The sequence below is a fragment of the Xiphophorus couchianus genome, chromosome 5 (genome assembly GCF_001444195.1).
Source record: "Xiphophorus couchianus chromosome 5, X_couchianus-1.0, whole genome shotgun sequence".
NCBI lineage: Eukaryota > Metazoa > Chordata > Actinopteri > Cyprinodontiformes > Poeciliidae > Xiphophorus > Xiphophorus couchianus.
In genome coordinates this window covers 32,172,094-32,188,857 of record NC_040232.1, presented here as the reverse complement: position 1 = coordinate 32,188,857, position 16,764 = coordinate 32,172,094, and the positions used below count along the sequence as shown (strand labels likewise).

Sequence of the window (16,764 nt, the reverse complement as noted above, 5' to 3'; positions counted from 1 at the left end):
TGAAGACATTTATAAATATATTTCTGATGTCCTTATCCTCTCGTTGTTGTGTTATTATTTATCAAATAAAAAAAAATAGATTTTTTTAACTGAACTAAAATAACAGAAGGCTGGTCTGATGACTTAATTTCACACAGTTTAAAAAAAGGTGTGTCTCTCTTGTTATTCGGTTTATGTAAACTTGTTCCAGTTGCATTATATTGTACTTTCACTGATTTCAGTTTTAAGGCAGTTTTGTGCTTCTCTATAAAAGCCCCAGACAAACCAAAAATAGTCACTTGATCTCGCATATGCGTTAACAATTTACAGTGGATTAGATTAATCCCTCTCACTCAGTCAAGCATCAAATCCCTGCTAGGAGTTCTTCGCTCTCGGCCTCACCATCATCTCGCGATGAGACCGGTCGACTCGCGACAGTCTCGAGCTCCGCTTAAATTTACAGTCACAGCAGCAACACTGACGGCAACAATGGCCGCTTTCCGCAGAGCGGCAGCGCTGGCCGGCAAACTGAACCCTTGGGCTGCGACTAAAAGCGAGATTCTTGGGGCTCCCAGCCTGAACGGACGACGGACTCGGAGGTGTCTGACAGCCGGGCTGTGTGCCGCAGCGGGAGGTGTCCTGGCTCTGTACTTTTATAACAAAATGTGGAGCGACAGGAAGAGGATGATGAGACGCAGCATCAGTGGTCTCTCACTGCCGTACATCCCGACCGTTGAAGCTAAAGAGAAGGTACGTGGCTGCAAAAACAAGGCAGCTAGCGAGCCGGTTAGCTGTTGTGACACGTAGCGACGTAAAAATGGGTTTCTGTTGACACAAGGGCCCCACTAAGGGCGAAAAGCAGAGAGAGAGAGAGACCCCATTGAGAAAACAAGTCAAGTGTTGTGTATTCTAGGCATGCTTCCTTCCGCGCGCAGCTCCCGCTTTGGTTTTCCTAGCAGTTACCATGTTTTTTCCTCTCTCCCTCAGATTTTTTTTTTTTTTGGGTGGGTAAAGTGTGTCATTTATTTCCAACACGCACGGTGGAAACAGTTCGCTCACTGTTTGGCTGCAGAGGAAGGAGTGGCGCTCTCCCTCTCGCGCTGGTGCTGAAATGACAACACGCGCTCCAACGGTCAGCTGTCACACTGCGCAGACTCTGCGCTCGTGACAGGGTTGACACTTTGACGGATAAAAACAACCCAACACATCCTAGTAAACACAATAATGTTCAAAATGGAAACGCCACACTTTAGAAAAATAATAGATCAAATAAAAACATTTATTTAATCAGTGGCACAAACTATATGCCACGCAAAGGGGCGCTGCACCAGAGGGGGCGCCAAACCTATGACGTAAAAATTATTTTTAGTCAGCATTTTTTGCGTTTAACAGCGGTTTGTGCAAGTGTAAATGATGCAATCTGCTATAATGTGTCCATATTCACCCCAGAAAGTGCAAAGTTGCGTCCCTGCACTACTCACACTAAAACTTGACTTAGACTTGTGACCTAAGGCTCAACTTTTATGAACAACTCCTTCATATATTCAGGAGTAAAACCAACCTGCTCCTTAAGCTACGGATTGCAGCTGATGCACGGCATATCAGATCAGTTCATTTTCACAAAACATTTACTTCAACAAAAATGTCAACTATTTAATTTAATCATCGTCAGGTAATTCTAATGCTTTATCCTATAAAACTGCAATAGTAAGCTATGGCTATGTTGGAAAGAGTAACAAAAAAGAAGTATTCATTGGTATCCTGGGAATGTCATAATTCACAAAATGTCAGTAGCATCTAAAATGCTGTTTTTGAGGGATGCAGTGTCGAACCAACAATCAGCTGCAGCTGTAGACCTGTTGACGGTAGTCTGGGCAACTGATCTTTCAAAAGCAGTTTCCCTGTCAGTTGTGAGGGTTGTGGAGCTGGACGACAAGTCGATTTTATTGATTAATTGAATTTGCTGTTTACAAAAATCCACGACCTGACCCCGGATAAAGCGGAAGAAAATGGATGGATGGATGAAAATTTTATTTTTAGAAAATCTGATTTTTTTCCCTCCAGTTCAGTCATTGGGCTTTTGTAGTTCAGAGTGATGTTGGCGTGCTCAGGGCCACCTTTTGCCCATCCAGCATGTTGTGGACTTTGACTTCAGGTCAACTCCCAGAAGGAGTAACTGAAATAAAAGAAAGTGTCTTTAAAATATTTTCTGTCATTTGTAATTTCTTTTTATGAAAACAAGTATAGCACTAAGCATGCAGCCAGAGCTAAAATTAAAGTTTAACTGCTATTTGAACTTACAGCTGTAATTTCAGTGAAAGTATTGACTATATAAACAACACACCACACGTTTCAGTTTTTATCAACACCCTACGATTATCTACTGTGGTTTGTTGGTCTTACACATAAAACCACAATACAGTAAGACGAAGTTAACTGCTGTAGTGTACAAAACATCAATACTTTTCAATTGCAGTGTAGAAATAAATTTGAGGTGACTCCGTTTTGTAATCGCACTGACACAACTGGATTTACACGGGGTAGTTTATATAAAATACTTAGAACACAGGCTGGTTTATAAACAGTATTGAGAACGGCATAGGGAGAAAGTAAAACGCTGCAGCTGTGAAAGGGAGACACCCAGTTGCCAAAAGGGAAAACACCTGGAGCATATGCTGTGCAGTCATGAGAAGCAGGCAACACATCAGCTGCAGTTTTAGTGGTGGATACATGATAACTAGACAAGAACAAAGCGTACCATGTGAAATCTAGTCGATGCTGCCTACCAATGAATAATTCTCTCTTTTCAGTGGAGTCTGCATACTTCTATATCATGTTGAGGGGCATGGGATGTTGCCTTTGGAAAACTTTAAAAACTCCATTCATTAGTGAAAGTCAAACCCATGGGTGTAGAGTCTCCTACTCTCCATTACAGTTACTTCCCTACAACCAACTATTCATCTCGTACTCATGCCTTCTAGAGCTCGTTTGGTAAAGGAAGCATCATAGCTTTATGAATAAACTAGCATGCTCATTAGCATGATCGCTGCGCTGAGCACGAACTCAAGCAGGTTTAAATATGGAAACCTCCCTGCTAATTGCACAGCTACAGTCTCTTGGTGAAGCTCTGCAGCTAATCCAGCTGAAGTCACTGGTCTGTACTGAAAGAGAGAGATGGAGAGACCAATCAAATAGAAAGTAGTACCGGCTTGTGTGTGTTTGTGTGGGCCTGTATTCTCTTGTTTAGTTGTAGCAGAAGAGCCGATGCTATTCATGATCTCAGAGAGCTAAATCAAGACTTGGTGCCAAGAATGGATGGATATGCTCATTATTAAAGTGCAGCATTAAGGAAGAGGCTTGAATGCTGAAGTCCATTAGACTTAGGAGGTGGGTTGACGAAACTGAACAGGAGTTTTTAGTTTGTAAAGCTGCTGACCTATTAGTATTCACCTGAGCTTCTCCTGGACTGCTGAAAATGCTATGATCTGTAGAAAAAGCTCTGAACATCTGAGGATGTTTTCACACCTGATAGTCTGGGAATCAAAATTGCAACATTTGTTACATTTTCAGCTGGTGTGGTTCACTTTGACACTGCACTGTGTCAAATAAACTAAAACCTTTGAAAAACCTATTTCCCCCCTCGTCTGTGGAGGCGCTGCACCAAGAGCCACTAAAGTAAACGACACAAAAACCACTGAAGAAGACACTGAGGGCAACCTTCTTCTTCGTGTAATGTGAACAAAAACTGAGTGGCATTAGATTTTAGTGTTTATAAAATTTCTCTTTTATCTTTGGTAAAAGAAAACAAAACATTTCTCGTGCTAGCACATTTGCGTTTGTTGGATTTACCCAGAATGCCGTGTGCTATAGTTCACTTCCTGCTTCTGGAGCGGTCTCCAGCCTGCTTAGCATTCACATAAGCATCCGAATTGTGCCAGAGTTCACTTCAACCAAACTGAGATTGAGGATTTTGACTTTGATTACGCATTCAGTGTATTGTAGACTATTTTTATGCTTGTCATATTAGGAGTGCGTAGTTTGTTCAGATCCAGATCGGATGATATTCACATTCAAATAACTTATTTCCTTGCATATTGATCAAGCTGCTGATGTAAATCTGCGCGATCTCCGTAAAGATTTTGGTTTTATGTTTTGCAGACTCGCCCATTTGACTTTGAAGATGGAGATGTCTACATGTCGTCCCACGAGCATCGTTTCCGGATGTTCAGCTCTGTAGAGTATGAAGGACAGCTGTACATGACTCCTCAGAACTTCATCGAGTCTGTTACCATGAGCGAACCGAGAAGTAAGTATCAGACATTCACGTTTCACATTTTTGTTTCCAAAAAATATGACTGCTGTGCACATGTATAAGATCTTACCAACTTATGTTTTGTGTGGCACATATTTTGGTTTAAGATCAAAAAACAATATTTCTGAGGCAAGTATTGATGAGCTGTTGGTGGCTCAGTGTCTTGGGACGCCTTGCTGACTCATAGGCCTGTCGTGATAAACGATAAATCAATTAATCGTACGATAAATTAAAACTATCGACGTCATTTCAATTATCGGCATTATCGTCTCTTCCAGCCTTTTTCTCTTTCTGTTAATGACACCGAATGAAAAAAGGCTCAACTCCGGTGCTCTCCACTGACCCTCCCTTCCTCATTTCCTTAGTGTAAAGCCCAGCGCACACGACACGATCTTAGAGCTGTTGGCCGATTGTCGTGGTCGATGGTCTGACAGACCACACATTACCCGACAGAAATCCTAGGTATAACTGTTTGATCGGGTTCGTTCCTGCCGTGTGGTGTCCAACAATGGGCACAAAATAATGGCTGCAAGTCCAGTTAACTAATTTTAAAACCAGGCATTAATCAATGCTTTACTACAATCTACCTGCAATGCATGTGGCTAGTGTCAGCGTAAAGTCCTGACTGAATGAAAATCATTAGAACCTGTTTACGTCACGTTAACGAAGAACAGCTGAAAAGTTACCGGGTTTATCAACTGCAATAGCAATTTCGCTCCAACTCCTCCTCTTGTCATTTCTATATTCTTTGCATGTTGAATAAACATTAATGTTGTTTCCACGTCGGCTGGACTTCGGGTTGCGCCGTGTCAGCTGTTTGGGATTCCCTAACGTAATTTCCCCTCAGAAAACACTGAGGAGAATCCGCGCTTTCTGATTGGCTGCCTGTCACATTCAACAGGCTGCGTTAACGATCCCAGTCGGGGAAAAACCCTGATTTAGATCGGAGCGGCAACGACGATCTACCGTAACACACCACACAATCTTAGAAAGACCAACGTTTTAAGATTGTTGTAAGGGGAAAAATAGGAGCAAAAAATCTGTAGTGTGAACTATTGCATCAGGTAGTCGATGTGCCCATCTTCTCTATTTAAATCTAATTATTACTGAAGGGCAACATAATATACAGACTTCATAATCTGCACTCTTTTGGTTGAATGCAGTATTTATTTCCACTTTGGCTTTATGTTGTTTAGTTTTTATCAAGTACATTTTTTGTTAATGGAGACTGAGAATCCATTTTGTTTTTGGTTGTTTTGTTTATTTTGTTTATCAGCTCCAGTGTTAAATATTCTTTTGAAAATAAAGTGCATCTATCTTTGGCAGGAAATCACATGCATTATTACGTCATTTCCATTAAATCAGTGTAAAAAGGTCTTCAGACAATATTATCGTTTATCGCAATAATTTTTGGAGACAATTAATCGCTCAGCAAAATTTGCTATCGTGACAGGCCTACTGACTCATCACCACTGTCACATAATATCCTTTCCCATTACTTCAAATTAACTAGATACAATTTTTAAAGACTTTTACCTCATTTTTAAATCAAGTGACAATCATAATTGTGTAAAAAAAATAAGTTAAATCCACTTAATTTATTCAATTCAAGTCAACTCTGAACAAAGGTACACTGGACTTACTTAGTGTTAGCAAAACCTTGACCAAAGTTCAATCTTCAAAAACCAAAAATACGATAAATTGGTTAAAATCGATTTATTACCCAGCCCTTTCTTCATCCAATAGTGGGGTGTAGATATGTACTATGTACCTGAGACTGTTTGAATCTGAGAAAAAACACAATCAATCCATACTTGTTCACATGCTTCTTTTTCATAAGTCATGGAAGCTGTACTTCATATCCTTTATTTGAACTTTATTGTAGTTTAGTTTTCAATTAGCTCAAATTCACTGACTTGTCAAAGAATTTTATAGACCTCGCATTACAAATTTTTGTTTTATTTCCGTCAGGGTCTGGAATTTATTTAACATGTTTATTTTGCCACGTTCTAAGGCCGTCAAAAATCCTCGGTTTATGAGCACATCTTTGCCGATTCTGTCAGCCTGCTGCTAGTTGTAACAGATTAGGTCTGAGCAGCCGGCCTCAAAGCAGATGGCTTTACAGCTTTTGTTTAGTCTGAGGTTAATGTTAGCCAGACGCACACAGACACACATTCCATTTGCTCTCATGTACTCTCCTTCTCTTAACTTGTAAATATCTAAATTGGTGGGCTAAGCTTGAGTGTTCCAGGTTTGGAAATGTGATTGCACACTGATGCAATCAGAAACAAATTTTTTTTTCTTTTTTTGCAGCAGTCGTATGATTGAATAGCGTGCAAACTCGTGCACCTGTATGTGTGTGTTTACATCTCGGCTGTCATGCAATACGGCCGCTCGTAGCCTGTCAGCAGCCGCCATCCTCTGCCCCCTTTGAAGTTGAATTAGATGAACTTTGTTGTATAAAACAGAACAAAAGTAGTATGTGCTTTTACAGGGACATTCCACATACTACAAAGGCAGGCAAGGACCACTTCAGACAGTACAAATGGGATCTGCTATGATGAGTGTATACACAGTGTGTGCGTGTAGATGTGTGTGTTGTGACTGTACCCTGCACATTAGGACCCTTTTCTAGATCATACAGATGCTATCTGACCAAGCCCACCCAAACTCTTCTCGTCTTTCTCCTCCTTTGTCTTGTTCTCTGGCAGACAAGAGGCCATGGAGGTCCCTGACCAAACAGGTGGGAAACACACTTTACATCTCTCCTTTTTCCTGCTTCTCCTCACAGTCAGACATCTTTTGCATGTTATATCTGCTGTTGTTTTCTTCGCACTGCGTAGTTTTTTCAGCTAAACAAGCTTGACTTGCTGCGCCAGTACATGTATTGAACAAACGAGCTCCAAAGATGTGCAGGTCCTTTCTATTTTCCGCAAATTATTTTATGTTCTTTCCCGTTTTCTGGCTCTATCTTTTATCTTTCTTGCTTTGTTATCATGGCTCTTTTCAATCTTTAACAACATTTCAAGATACAAATAAAAATCCTTATCTCCTTACAGCTTCGCACATTTCTTGAATTAACTTCTGATACTCTACACTAGAATACACTGAAGTCATCATTTTTGTTGCAGTGGCAGACTAAATTACCTGTCATATGGATATGTTTTCCATTGCATGGAACTTTTAACTTTTCAACTCTTTGCATTATTTCTTCATAAAGTTAAAGTTAGAGCATGGCACCCTGTGTCTTTACAATGTCTAGCAATTTTGATCATGTTTTTTGTGTGTTTATGTCAGGAACTGGAGAAAATCTTGTCAGATACTCCTCCCGTATGGAGAGGGTCCTCCAAACTGTTCCGTAACCTGAGAGAAAGAGGTCAGCAGACACACACATGTGGATACAAACCGTTCATCACTTCTCTGAATTTATAGCTCAAATCTTCATCTCATCTATTTTTTGACATACAAAGTGTGCAAATTCCCACCCAGCTGACCATGCCATTAATGCTTTTTACTTTGTAAATCAGACGCAACATTTTACAAATCTCTTCTCCATTTTGAAAAAATATATACATAAGTCTAGGTGTTTTTCTATTTCTCATTCTTAATGTAATTTGTAGTGCTTAATGTAGTGTGTTTAATGATTGAATTGTTTGTATGTCCAATTGGCTACTCACTGATCAAGATGAAAAGTCATCACTTCCCTTCACCAGACATTTATTTTCTTGGTGCCTCTTTAGTTCGTTTGTTCCAAAAAAAAAACAAAAAAAAGACAATTTTTTAATACGACTAGTGGAATATTTTACATAGTACACGAGGTTGCATATTTTCATTCATTATTTGTTGAAATCCACGCTGCCGGAACAAAAAAAATTAAATGACCATAGGACAAGATCTTTAAAATAATCTCAGAAACCTTCAGTTTTTTTCCTTCTTTTTTTGTTGCATTTTAACAACACAGCACAGGGCTTCATTTTCAATCTCTGATTAAGTGATGTGTGTGAGTTTTTGTTGCACTGTAGGTGTCACTAATTCAGGTTGTCGTCATGCTGTTCCTCTCAGGAAAACAGCCTGCCAAGAAAAAGGAAAAAAAAAAAAATCAACCCCCTTTTCTTTCCTCTCCTCTGGTGAAAGATGAGAAATAAGCTTGCCCTAATTAAGCATTTGCTAGAGGAGCACATAACAGAGAAAGCACAGTCAGGGACCGACTCCCCATAGTGATAATTACACTGAAACACACACATTCAGGGAGATGCTAAAAATAACATGCCATGTGTGATTCACTTCCTCTCTAATGATACTAAAATTATGCTCAGGTTGTATCTTATACAAGGGTTTGGTTTGGTCTACAGGGACACATGTAGGAGGACTAGTTTCATTTGAAAATGTAGAAAACAATGAAATGAGGGTAAGAAGTAAAAAAACAAAAAACATCACAATGATATGGGAATATAGAGAAGCTGAGGAATGTGAAAAGCTAAAAAATATAATAATTAATAATAATAATACAGATTTTACTTTAATTACTTCCAAACATTTATTTTGGTAATTTACCTTGATGTAATTCAGCTTTATTTCAGAACTTTCTGTTGTGTAAGCTAAATATGTGCTTATCTGTGTTTGTAATTGGCAGAAGAAAAAATTACAAACCAATTACAATTGTATTCATCACGCAGAATACAAAGACTGCTATCATTGAATTCTGAAAATACATTAGGATTTCTATGGATCTCACTAATTGAGAAAAGTAGTACTGCACAGTGTTGCCTAGACTCTACTCCACAGCTCATTATTTCAGTGCCTTTCTGTATTTATACTACACCAGGCTGCACATTTACATACAAGTCTGAGTTAATGCAAATGCCTCTTGTGAGTAGTCTGAGGTCCCATTTCTTCTAACCTCAACCTTACACAAAAGGACATTTTGCAAAAGGGGAAATATGTTGGGGCTAGTGTGAAATTGGGGTATGTTTACTTTTACAGTGTACTTCGGCATAAAGGATGCAGATGGCTAAATGTAAATAGTTGGAGAACTGTTAGTATCTATGGCTGTAGTTCACAATTTTGCAATTTTCTGCAGCCTCGTCTTTTGAGGTCATTCTAAGATGCTACAGAGCACTTACAGAATTTCTTTTATCTAGAGCACGCAAAAAAGCTTGAAACTATCTCCGTTAACCATAATTTTGCTGGAAAATTTGGGGAATGTAAGGAGTTTCATCACATGTAGGTATACTCAATGAGCTTTATTCCAACCATTAAGGTGCTTGAACTTACACTTGATTCTGTTTTTAGATTCCAGGTTTGTTTCTGTCTTTTTAACAATTATTAAGATTTACTGTGCTAAAGGAAGAGTTTGGTATTTGCAGCAGCTGTACCGTCTGCACTAGTTATAGCGATGTACAGTATGGCCTGTGTTCAGTGAGTTGTGGCAGATGGCAGCTCACACTGAGCCAGATTCTGTTGGAGGGTTTTTTTTTCCTGTTAAAGGAGCGTTTATGTTTCTGTTGTCGCTGCTAAGGTTGTCATGATATTAACATTTCCAATTCACTATCACTACAAAGTAAAATTGTCAGCATGTGGCACCACTGCTGTGGCAGTTTTTTCAAAGAACAGTGTTCTTTCTTGTCAAGAGCCAGAAATATAATTTATGTAAACTTTAAACCAAACTAGGTGAGCAATTGTTTAGTTACGCTTAGGTGTATGTAAGTTTAATTTTTAGTCCTATGCCCTTCATCGTTATTTCATTATGATTTGCTGAATTCTTTATTCATGTGTGTCACAGTATATACATTCAGACTGTATGCAGAAACCCGAGCAGCGTTCTGGTCTTTCCAGGTCCAGATCTGCACCGGTTTAAGTGAGTCCGGTTCCAAACCAGTTGCTCCGCACAAAGCAGTCTGGATTCAGCTAAACACAAGGCTCACACTCCGACTCCCAACCGGTGTCGTGTTCGCCGTCACACGCACTCGTCACGCACACCGGTGGGAGAGCGAGTCACCCCGATCTGTCTGAGCGATCAGACACAAAAAAGTGAGAGGAAGAGATTGTAAATGTGCCTGAAGCAGAAAAATCTAACTCCTTAAGCTATGTTCCACCTGCTTATCCAAACACACACATTCACAGAGAAACAAGCATGTCTTCCGCTGGATATGTTTGTGAACGCTGTGTGGGGCCAAATGGCTGCTGGTGGCTCGGTTGGGAGAAGACACATTTTGAGATTCTATCTCTTTAGCCGGGAGGATTAAGGTTACGTCAGTGTGTACGGCTGTGTGTGAGGCCCTGAGATCCAGGAGCTTTAAACTTCTGTAAACATAGTGCAGAAAATGCCTTAAATGTGACCTTCCTAACTCTCCTGTCTTGATCTCATCACTAGGAATCATCTCGTACACGGAGTATCTGTTTCTGCTCTGCATCCTGACAAGTGAGTCTGTTCAGGCCTTACGCCTTCTTCTTTCACTACATTCTTCATGGGTTTTTTTTATCAGATATGGCGCTTGTTTTTTTACCCACAGTTATGATCTTGCAGCGAGATTGACTTTTGGTATTTGAAAGGAAAAGTATATACATCCAGAACTTGCAGTTTTTGCATTTTTTGTTGTTGAAGTCTTTTATCAGAATGAGGCTTGTAGTTGCAGCAAATATTTTATAGTTTCATTTTCAAAATGTCGTCTGACCATGTTTTTTTTTTAATGTTTTTTGCTCAAATCTAGTATTTGTGTTGCTTAAAAAAGGCATGACAGAGTCCGTAAACCACTCATCTCCGAATATCAGATGAAGAAAAACAATCTGTTTTGTTTACTGGCAAATGAAGAATCCGGTTGAATTAAATTTTTTGGTCAGATGTGAATAAGGTGTTTTTTTGTGAGTGACAGCTGTGAAAATAGGGCTTATATTTGCTGCTTTGAGTTAGTATTTTTTATGTGTTTGCTATGAAATAAACCCCACATTGCTAGAGTGTTTACTTGAAAAGATTCACTTTCAGTGGCACCCTCAAGAGGTGGGTTAGGGGGGCCATGGATCCCTCTGGAAAAATGTTGGCCACCACACTGGTCCCCACAAAGAATCATGTTCAAGTCATGCTTGAATGTCATTTTTTGTTTTATGAGTTTATTTTTAATGTCAACAAGTTAAGTAGGAGTGTAACGATATAATCCACCTCATGAGACAAGACCGAACAATCCAAGATGAGATTTTAGCAATTCTTTTGGGAAAGCAAACTTTTTTTTTTCAAATGAATAAAGATTTTGCAAATCACAAACTGTTTCTAAAAAAAAAAAATATATGTAGTTACTCCGTCCAGTTTTGACAAGTCAATGTACTAAATTTCTTAATTTTAATATATTGAATATAGTATGAATATATAGTGGTTCTAATGTCAGAACATGCATCAAATATATATATTTTTTTCCATGTAGAATTAAGGTTTCAGTCTTATAAAACTGTATTGTGGCATGACATTTTCCTGCTCAGGTTTTGTTCCCTCCAGACACTTTAGATCTTGAATTAGAGCACATCAAATGCAGCCCCAACCTGATAAAAGCTGTGAATAGCCCTTTAGTTTAGTCTCTATATCCCTTTAAGCAGATGAAAGCATGCACCATTAGTTGTCAGAGATTGTCTGCAAGATTAAACAAGCGTCCAGAGTTTTCCTAAAAGAACAAGGTATATCTCTGAGAAACTTCATTTACTGAAATGAAACCATTATTTCCTTTTGTGCAGCCTGTCTGCTATGTCTTCCCTCTCTATTTCTGGCTTTAAAATTACCTTCAGTAAACGCATGCATGCACTCACACCGTGTGTGTTTCCCTATCTGTTCTCCAGAACCACATGCTGGCTTTAAGATTGCTTTCAATATGTTTGATGCAGACGGCAACCAGATGGTGGACAAGAGGGAATTCTTGGTGGTGAGTTTCTAGCACAGAACCGTCAAAGAATACATATCTGTGCTATTTTGGTAATTAAATGTACTGAGCCAATGTTATAAGATTACTTTTGAATGAAATGTGAAAAAAAGTCAAACTGTGTTTTTTTTTATATTGTACAGTTGAACATTTAAAATTTGCAATCCCATTTCTTTATTGTGAGAATTTATCCCGAGTGGCAGCAAAATGTGAATGAAATTATGAAAATATTAAGAAAAATATTGTGTACATGATCAAATCTTATGAATGTGAAACGCTCTAATGTTTCTGTATGTTTACTTCTTTCTTGTAATTAATGAATAGTTTGGAGATGTGATGTTTTTATGTTTTAATCCACATTTTTGTAATGTTTAAGGCACCTGAAAAGGCCTGATTATGAGAGCACCTTATTAAACAGTTTAGCAGAGTGATTGTCACTTTTCTGGAGGGCTTCACGCGTGTTATGTACACAGCAGGATGCGAGGTTTTTAACTGAAAACGCTGCAGGCAGGAAGGGATTGGAGTGAGTGTGGAGGTGGGTGGGAGTGGGGTGGTACAGCAGCAGGGGGTGGTAATGGTTTAAAATCCTGTGGGAGCAGCCAGGTGCTACTCAGGGTATATTTCCCACATTGGATGTTGTAGAAATAGATGAGGATTTCTGTGCTATTTAAACGTTAATAGCTTCAGAAAGAAAATCTTTAAGTCTTTTTTTTAATAGGACAGGATGATGTGACAACTGGCAATTGAGCATTCTTTCTGGCTCTATCTCTATCACAGTAAATAGTTTTTAGGGTGTCCAAACTTTGTTAGTTAAGGTTGGTTTTGATGAAGCACAACATTACATAATACAAGACCGCCCATGTTAATAATAATAATAGAAGTGGGCGTTTATTATTTATCATGATAAAATTGTTATGGTAGTAACTGTAAAAGTTTTTGCTAGGATCTGAAACGTTTTCCCTCTTTACAGCTCCAAGAAATCTTCCGGAAGAAGAACGAGAAGAAGGGGAGGAAAGGAGATGCGGAAAAGTCAGCTCAGTTGGTAAGAACGCTGTAAGAAGGCAACATTGTTAGTCATGTTTGTGGAGTGACGTTTACAGTTATTTCTTTACAGACATTGACTATAATGATACTCCTCTAAACTACAGGACAAATTAGAGGTGCAAAAATCGACAAATATTTAAATGTTGCTTCAAGCAACTTCTGTCACTTTTTTAACACTGTTGAAAGTTAAAGCTCATCTGTAGAAAATCAGAAATGAAAACAAATGAAGTCTTTCCTGTGACTAGTGTGGACTGCATGCTGCCTTGTGAAAGCTGACAATGTGGCAACCGTGTTGTTACCGTGACGATTATCCCTAATGTCTACTTGTTATATCTGATATATTTTCATCTGATATATTTTGTCGTCCTCACCTCTGCTATGGTGGAAGCTCAGGAATAACAAGCAGCCTTGCATTACAACACGGCCTGCATCATTCATAAGCATATCCACGTTAAATCCTGATGACATTTAAGCTATTTAATACCTGACCTACTTCATATCACAAAATAAGCACAGCCTCCTTCAGTTCTCATGTTTACATACACTTGATGCTTTTTGAATGTCACAAAATTAGCTCAATGCATTGAAAAATAAACTGCTTCCAATGACAAAATGCTATGCTTTTGTCACTGGAAAACAAAATGAGTCTTAAATTTGTACTGAAAACCATTTAAACTACACTTATAATTGCAATTACCTTTCAAATACCAAGTTCCTCTTAATAAAATAATTCTGTTTAAGCACATCAGTTGATACAATTGCAACTCGAGTACATTAAAGCTACACTTAGTAACTTTTATAACGCCATGTTTTTTCATATTTGTTAAAGCTGTCACTATGTCCTGACAGTATAAAAGGAGACAGATAACCTATAAATGAATGGAACTCCTCTGCCTCCTTCCAGTGGTCCTACTGCCATCTGCAGAAATGCACCGCTCCCCATCAGAAACAGAACAATGTTTGTTTCTCAAATCCTGTTAGACATTAAATTATTTACTCTTATTTCTCTCAATGGTTATATTTGTATGTACCATATTTACCATAGCATATATGGATTTGTACAGTTCGGCATTATGTTAAACGCAACATATATTTCTTTATATGAAAAGCAAAATTAGTGCTTAATACTGAAGCTTTATGCATTTCATGGCATTAATGAAAAGCACCGAACCCTGCATTTAGATTTTAACCATCGTTACATGTACAGTTCAATCCTGCTGAAGCATATAACTCACGAAAAACACTTTTAATAATTAAGCCTTAAAACCATCAAAAGAAAAACATTCACTTTGCCTCACATGCATCAAGCTGCTCTGAGTCATGCAGTGCTTGCGGTTGTAATATCAGGTATGAATTCAAAAATTGTAATCTCAGATGTGTAGTAAATGACACATCCTCCTTCCTTGCATGTACTAACATGTATTTTACCTTTTCTCCTCCTCCTCTCTTCTGACTGCATGCTCTGTCCTCTTCTGTCTCTCCCTCATGTCTTTCTCTGTGCGTTAGAGTATGCAGCTGTATGGATATCAGGTTGCCCCCCTGAGCAGCGTATGTATCCCCAGTCATAATTTATTAGTCTCCTTTCGTTCTCTTTTGACACATAAAAAAACAGATATGATGATGAGGAAGGAGAGAACCATCAGTGTTTGTGTTCACAGTTTCAACATGATAATCAGAACACAAACAGAAACTTAAATATTCCTAAAAAGTCTTAACTTCTTCTCTTTTTTGTTTTGTTTTTTTGGTGTGTCAGGTCAACAAGTAAGTTAGGGCTTTGGTTAACTTGCTTGGACAGGTCATCGTCTGAGTAAAGACGGTCATATCACAATTTAATAGATGAATGATTCCATGTTTTTCATCTAAGTCTACAGTCGAGGTGAAGGTTTTTGTTAGTCTCTGATTCTAGCCATTCTTCTACTCTAATTTAGAAGACAGGGAAAAGTCTTGGTTCTACTGTCTCCCAGTTTGGTTCTTTAATTCTCACAAATGACATCTCATAAAAATAGGTCCAAATGGTCAGGCCATACAGATGATTACGCACCTTTCTTTTAAAGAAAATTGTAGAAATCAAGAAAATATGTTGTAATTAATTTGGGGTGAACTTCACTCTAGAACATTTTGATTATATGACTACTGGGCTTGCCGTTACTTCACTGCTTGCTCTCCAATTTCCTCTATAAACCCAATCTGGAAATCATTCTGTGCTCTGCTGATTAAAAAATAGTGTTGCATTTCTTCGGTGTGGAGTGCTTTAGTAGCATTTTCATTCACCTATTTACAGGCAACAAAATTACCTGTGAGATTTTTCAAATCACTGGGTGCAGCAGGTGCTTTGATAGTGATTGTAATAATTTGGCACAGAAATTGTTTCACATCTTTGCAAAACAAGTATTTATAAGGTTTATAGTCTAGTATCGGTCAGTTCAATTAAAGAAATTGGCCTTATTTCTATAAGTGATGGGTATTTTTGAATCACTCTTTTAGCATCTCTGTAGATGTAAACTTGTGGCCTAAAGAAGTCTTCAATTGCTCCAGTCCACCTGATCCTATGTCTCCAGTAAAATCATCTGTGTTTGAATTCTTTGATGCCTCGGTGAAAGATGCAAATTGAAGCTGTGTGTCCATCTGTCATGCCAGCTGACCGATTTGCCCTCTAACCGGGGAGGCAGTGGGGTGAATGGACATAAGAATAGCAGCAATAGAGTAATACGTTTAAGAGGTCAGCTGAAATGAACTCTTACTACAAGTGGGATGTGACTTTGAGGGTCTGAAGCTCCAAAACACAATCAGTGTTTTTCCATTTGAGCCCATGTTTAGGTACGATCTGTTCTGTGTGTGTTAGTGTTTGGGGGAGGTTCTCTTTATTACAAAGAGAATGGGTGATTTCATTATTGGCGCAGGCCTCTCAGACTGCTGTTAGTGTTGTCTGAGCACATAAACAACATTTCAAACAGAAACGACAAAACACTGACAAGACACATTTTTCTATTTTCAGATTCCATCTTAAAGTAATTTTTTAAATGATTTTTGCCAGTAAATCTCTATATATTGTTTTAATAGTGGACTAAAAATAACTGTTAAATCTGATATTTAGACAATTTAGTGCAAAATAGCTTTATTATTAACTAATATCTCTCATAAAAACATGACTGCAGGTAATTTTCAGTTTCTTTATGAACCGTTTTCTTCAGTCTTGTTCCACCCTCTATTCTATACGTAGCTCTCTGTTTTCCACAAACACACACTGCTTGTTCTGTCAGTGCTGTGATGGATAGCTCCATTGTCACTATGAAGTTGAGAGTGGCGCAGGGTCATGTTAAAATGGCCACAGTGGCTTTCTCCCCAGAGAGAAAAGCCAAGGTGGGTGGCCAGAAGCTTCACACGGCGGCTCTTTCTGTTTAACTACAAATATACTCTGCTGTTACAAGTAAACAATGCTGCAATATTGTAGTTTTACTGGACTGGGTTTATTGTACTATCTTAAAAAGAAAAACAGTAAACGTATAGGGTACAACTTTAAAAAACAAT

The 16,764-nt window shown here is 38.5% G+C and overlaps 1 protein-coding gene across 3 annotated transcripts in view; it reads left to right on the top strand.

Moving 5' to 3' along the window:
* The first annotated feature begins 393 nt into the window (after positions 1 to 393).
* Positions 394 to 16,764, top strand: part of micu3a (mitochondrial calcium uptake family, member 3a) — a 29,297-nt gene continuing 12,926 nt past the window's right edge. For all 3 annotated transcript variants that reach the window (XM_028018661.1, XM_028018660.1, XM_028018659.1), the window contains exons 1-8: positions 394 to 729; positions 4,138 to 4,285; positions 7,003 to 7,034; positions 7,589 to 7,667; positions 10,665 to 10,712; positions 12,113 to 12,195; positions 13,163 to 13,234; positions 14,743 to 14,784. In XM_028018661.1, coding sequence (XP_027874462.1) covers positions 394 to 729; positions 4,138 to 4,285; positions 7,003 to 7,034; positions 7,589 to 7,667; positions 10,665 to 10,712; positions 12,113 to 12,195; positions 13,163 to 13,234; positions 14,743 to 14,784 — 840 coding nt within the window. The remainder of the gene's footprint in view (positions 730 to 4,137; positions 4,286 to 7,002; positions 7,035 to 7,588; positions 7,668 to 10,664; positions 10,713 to 12,112; positions 12,196 to 13,162; positions 13,235 to 14,742; positions 14,785 to 16,764) is intronic.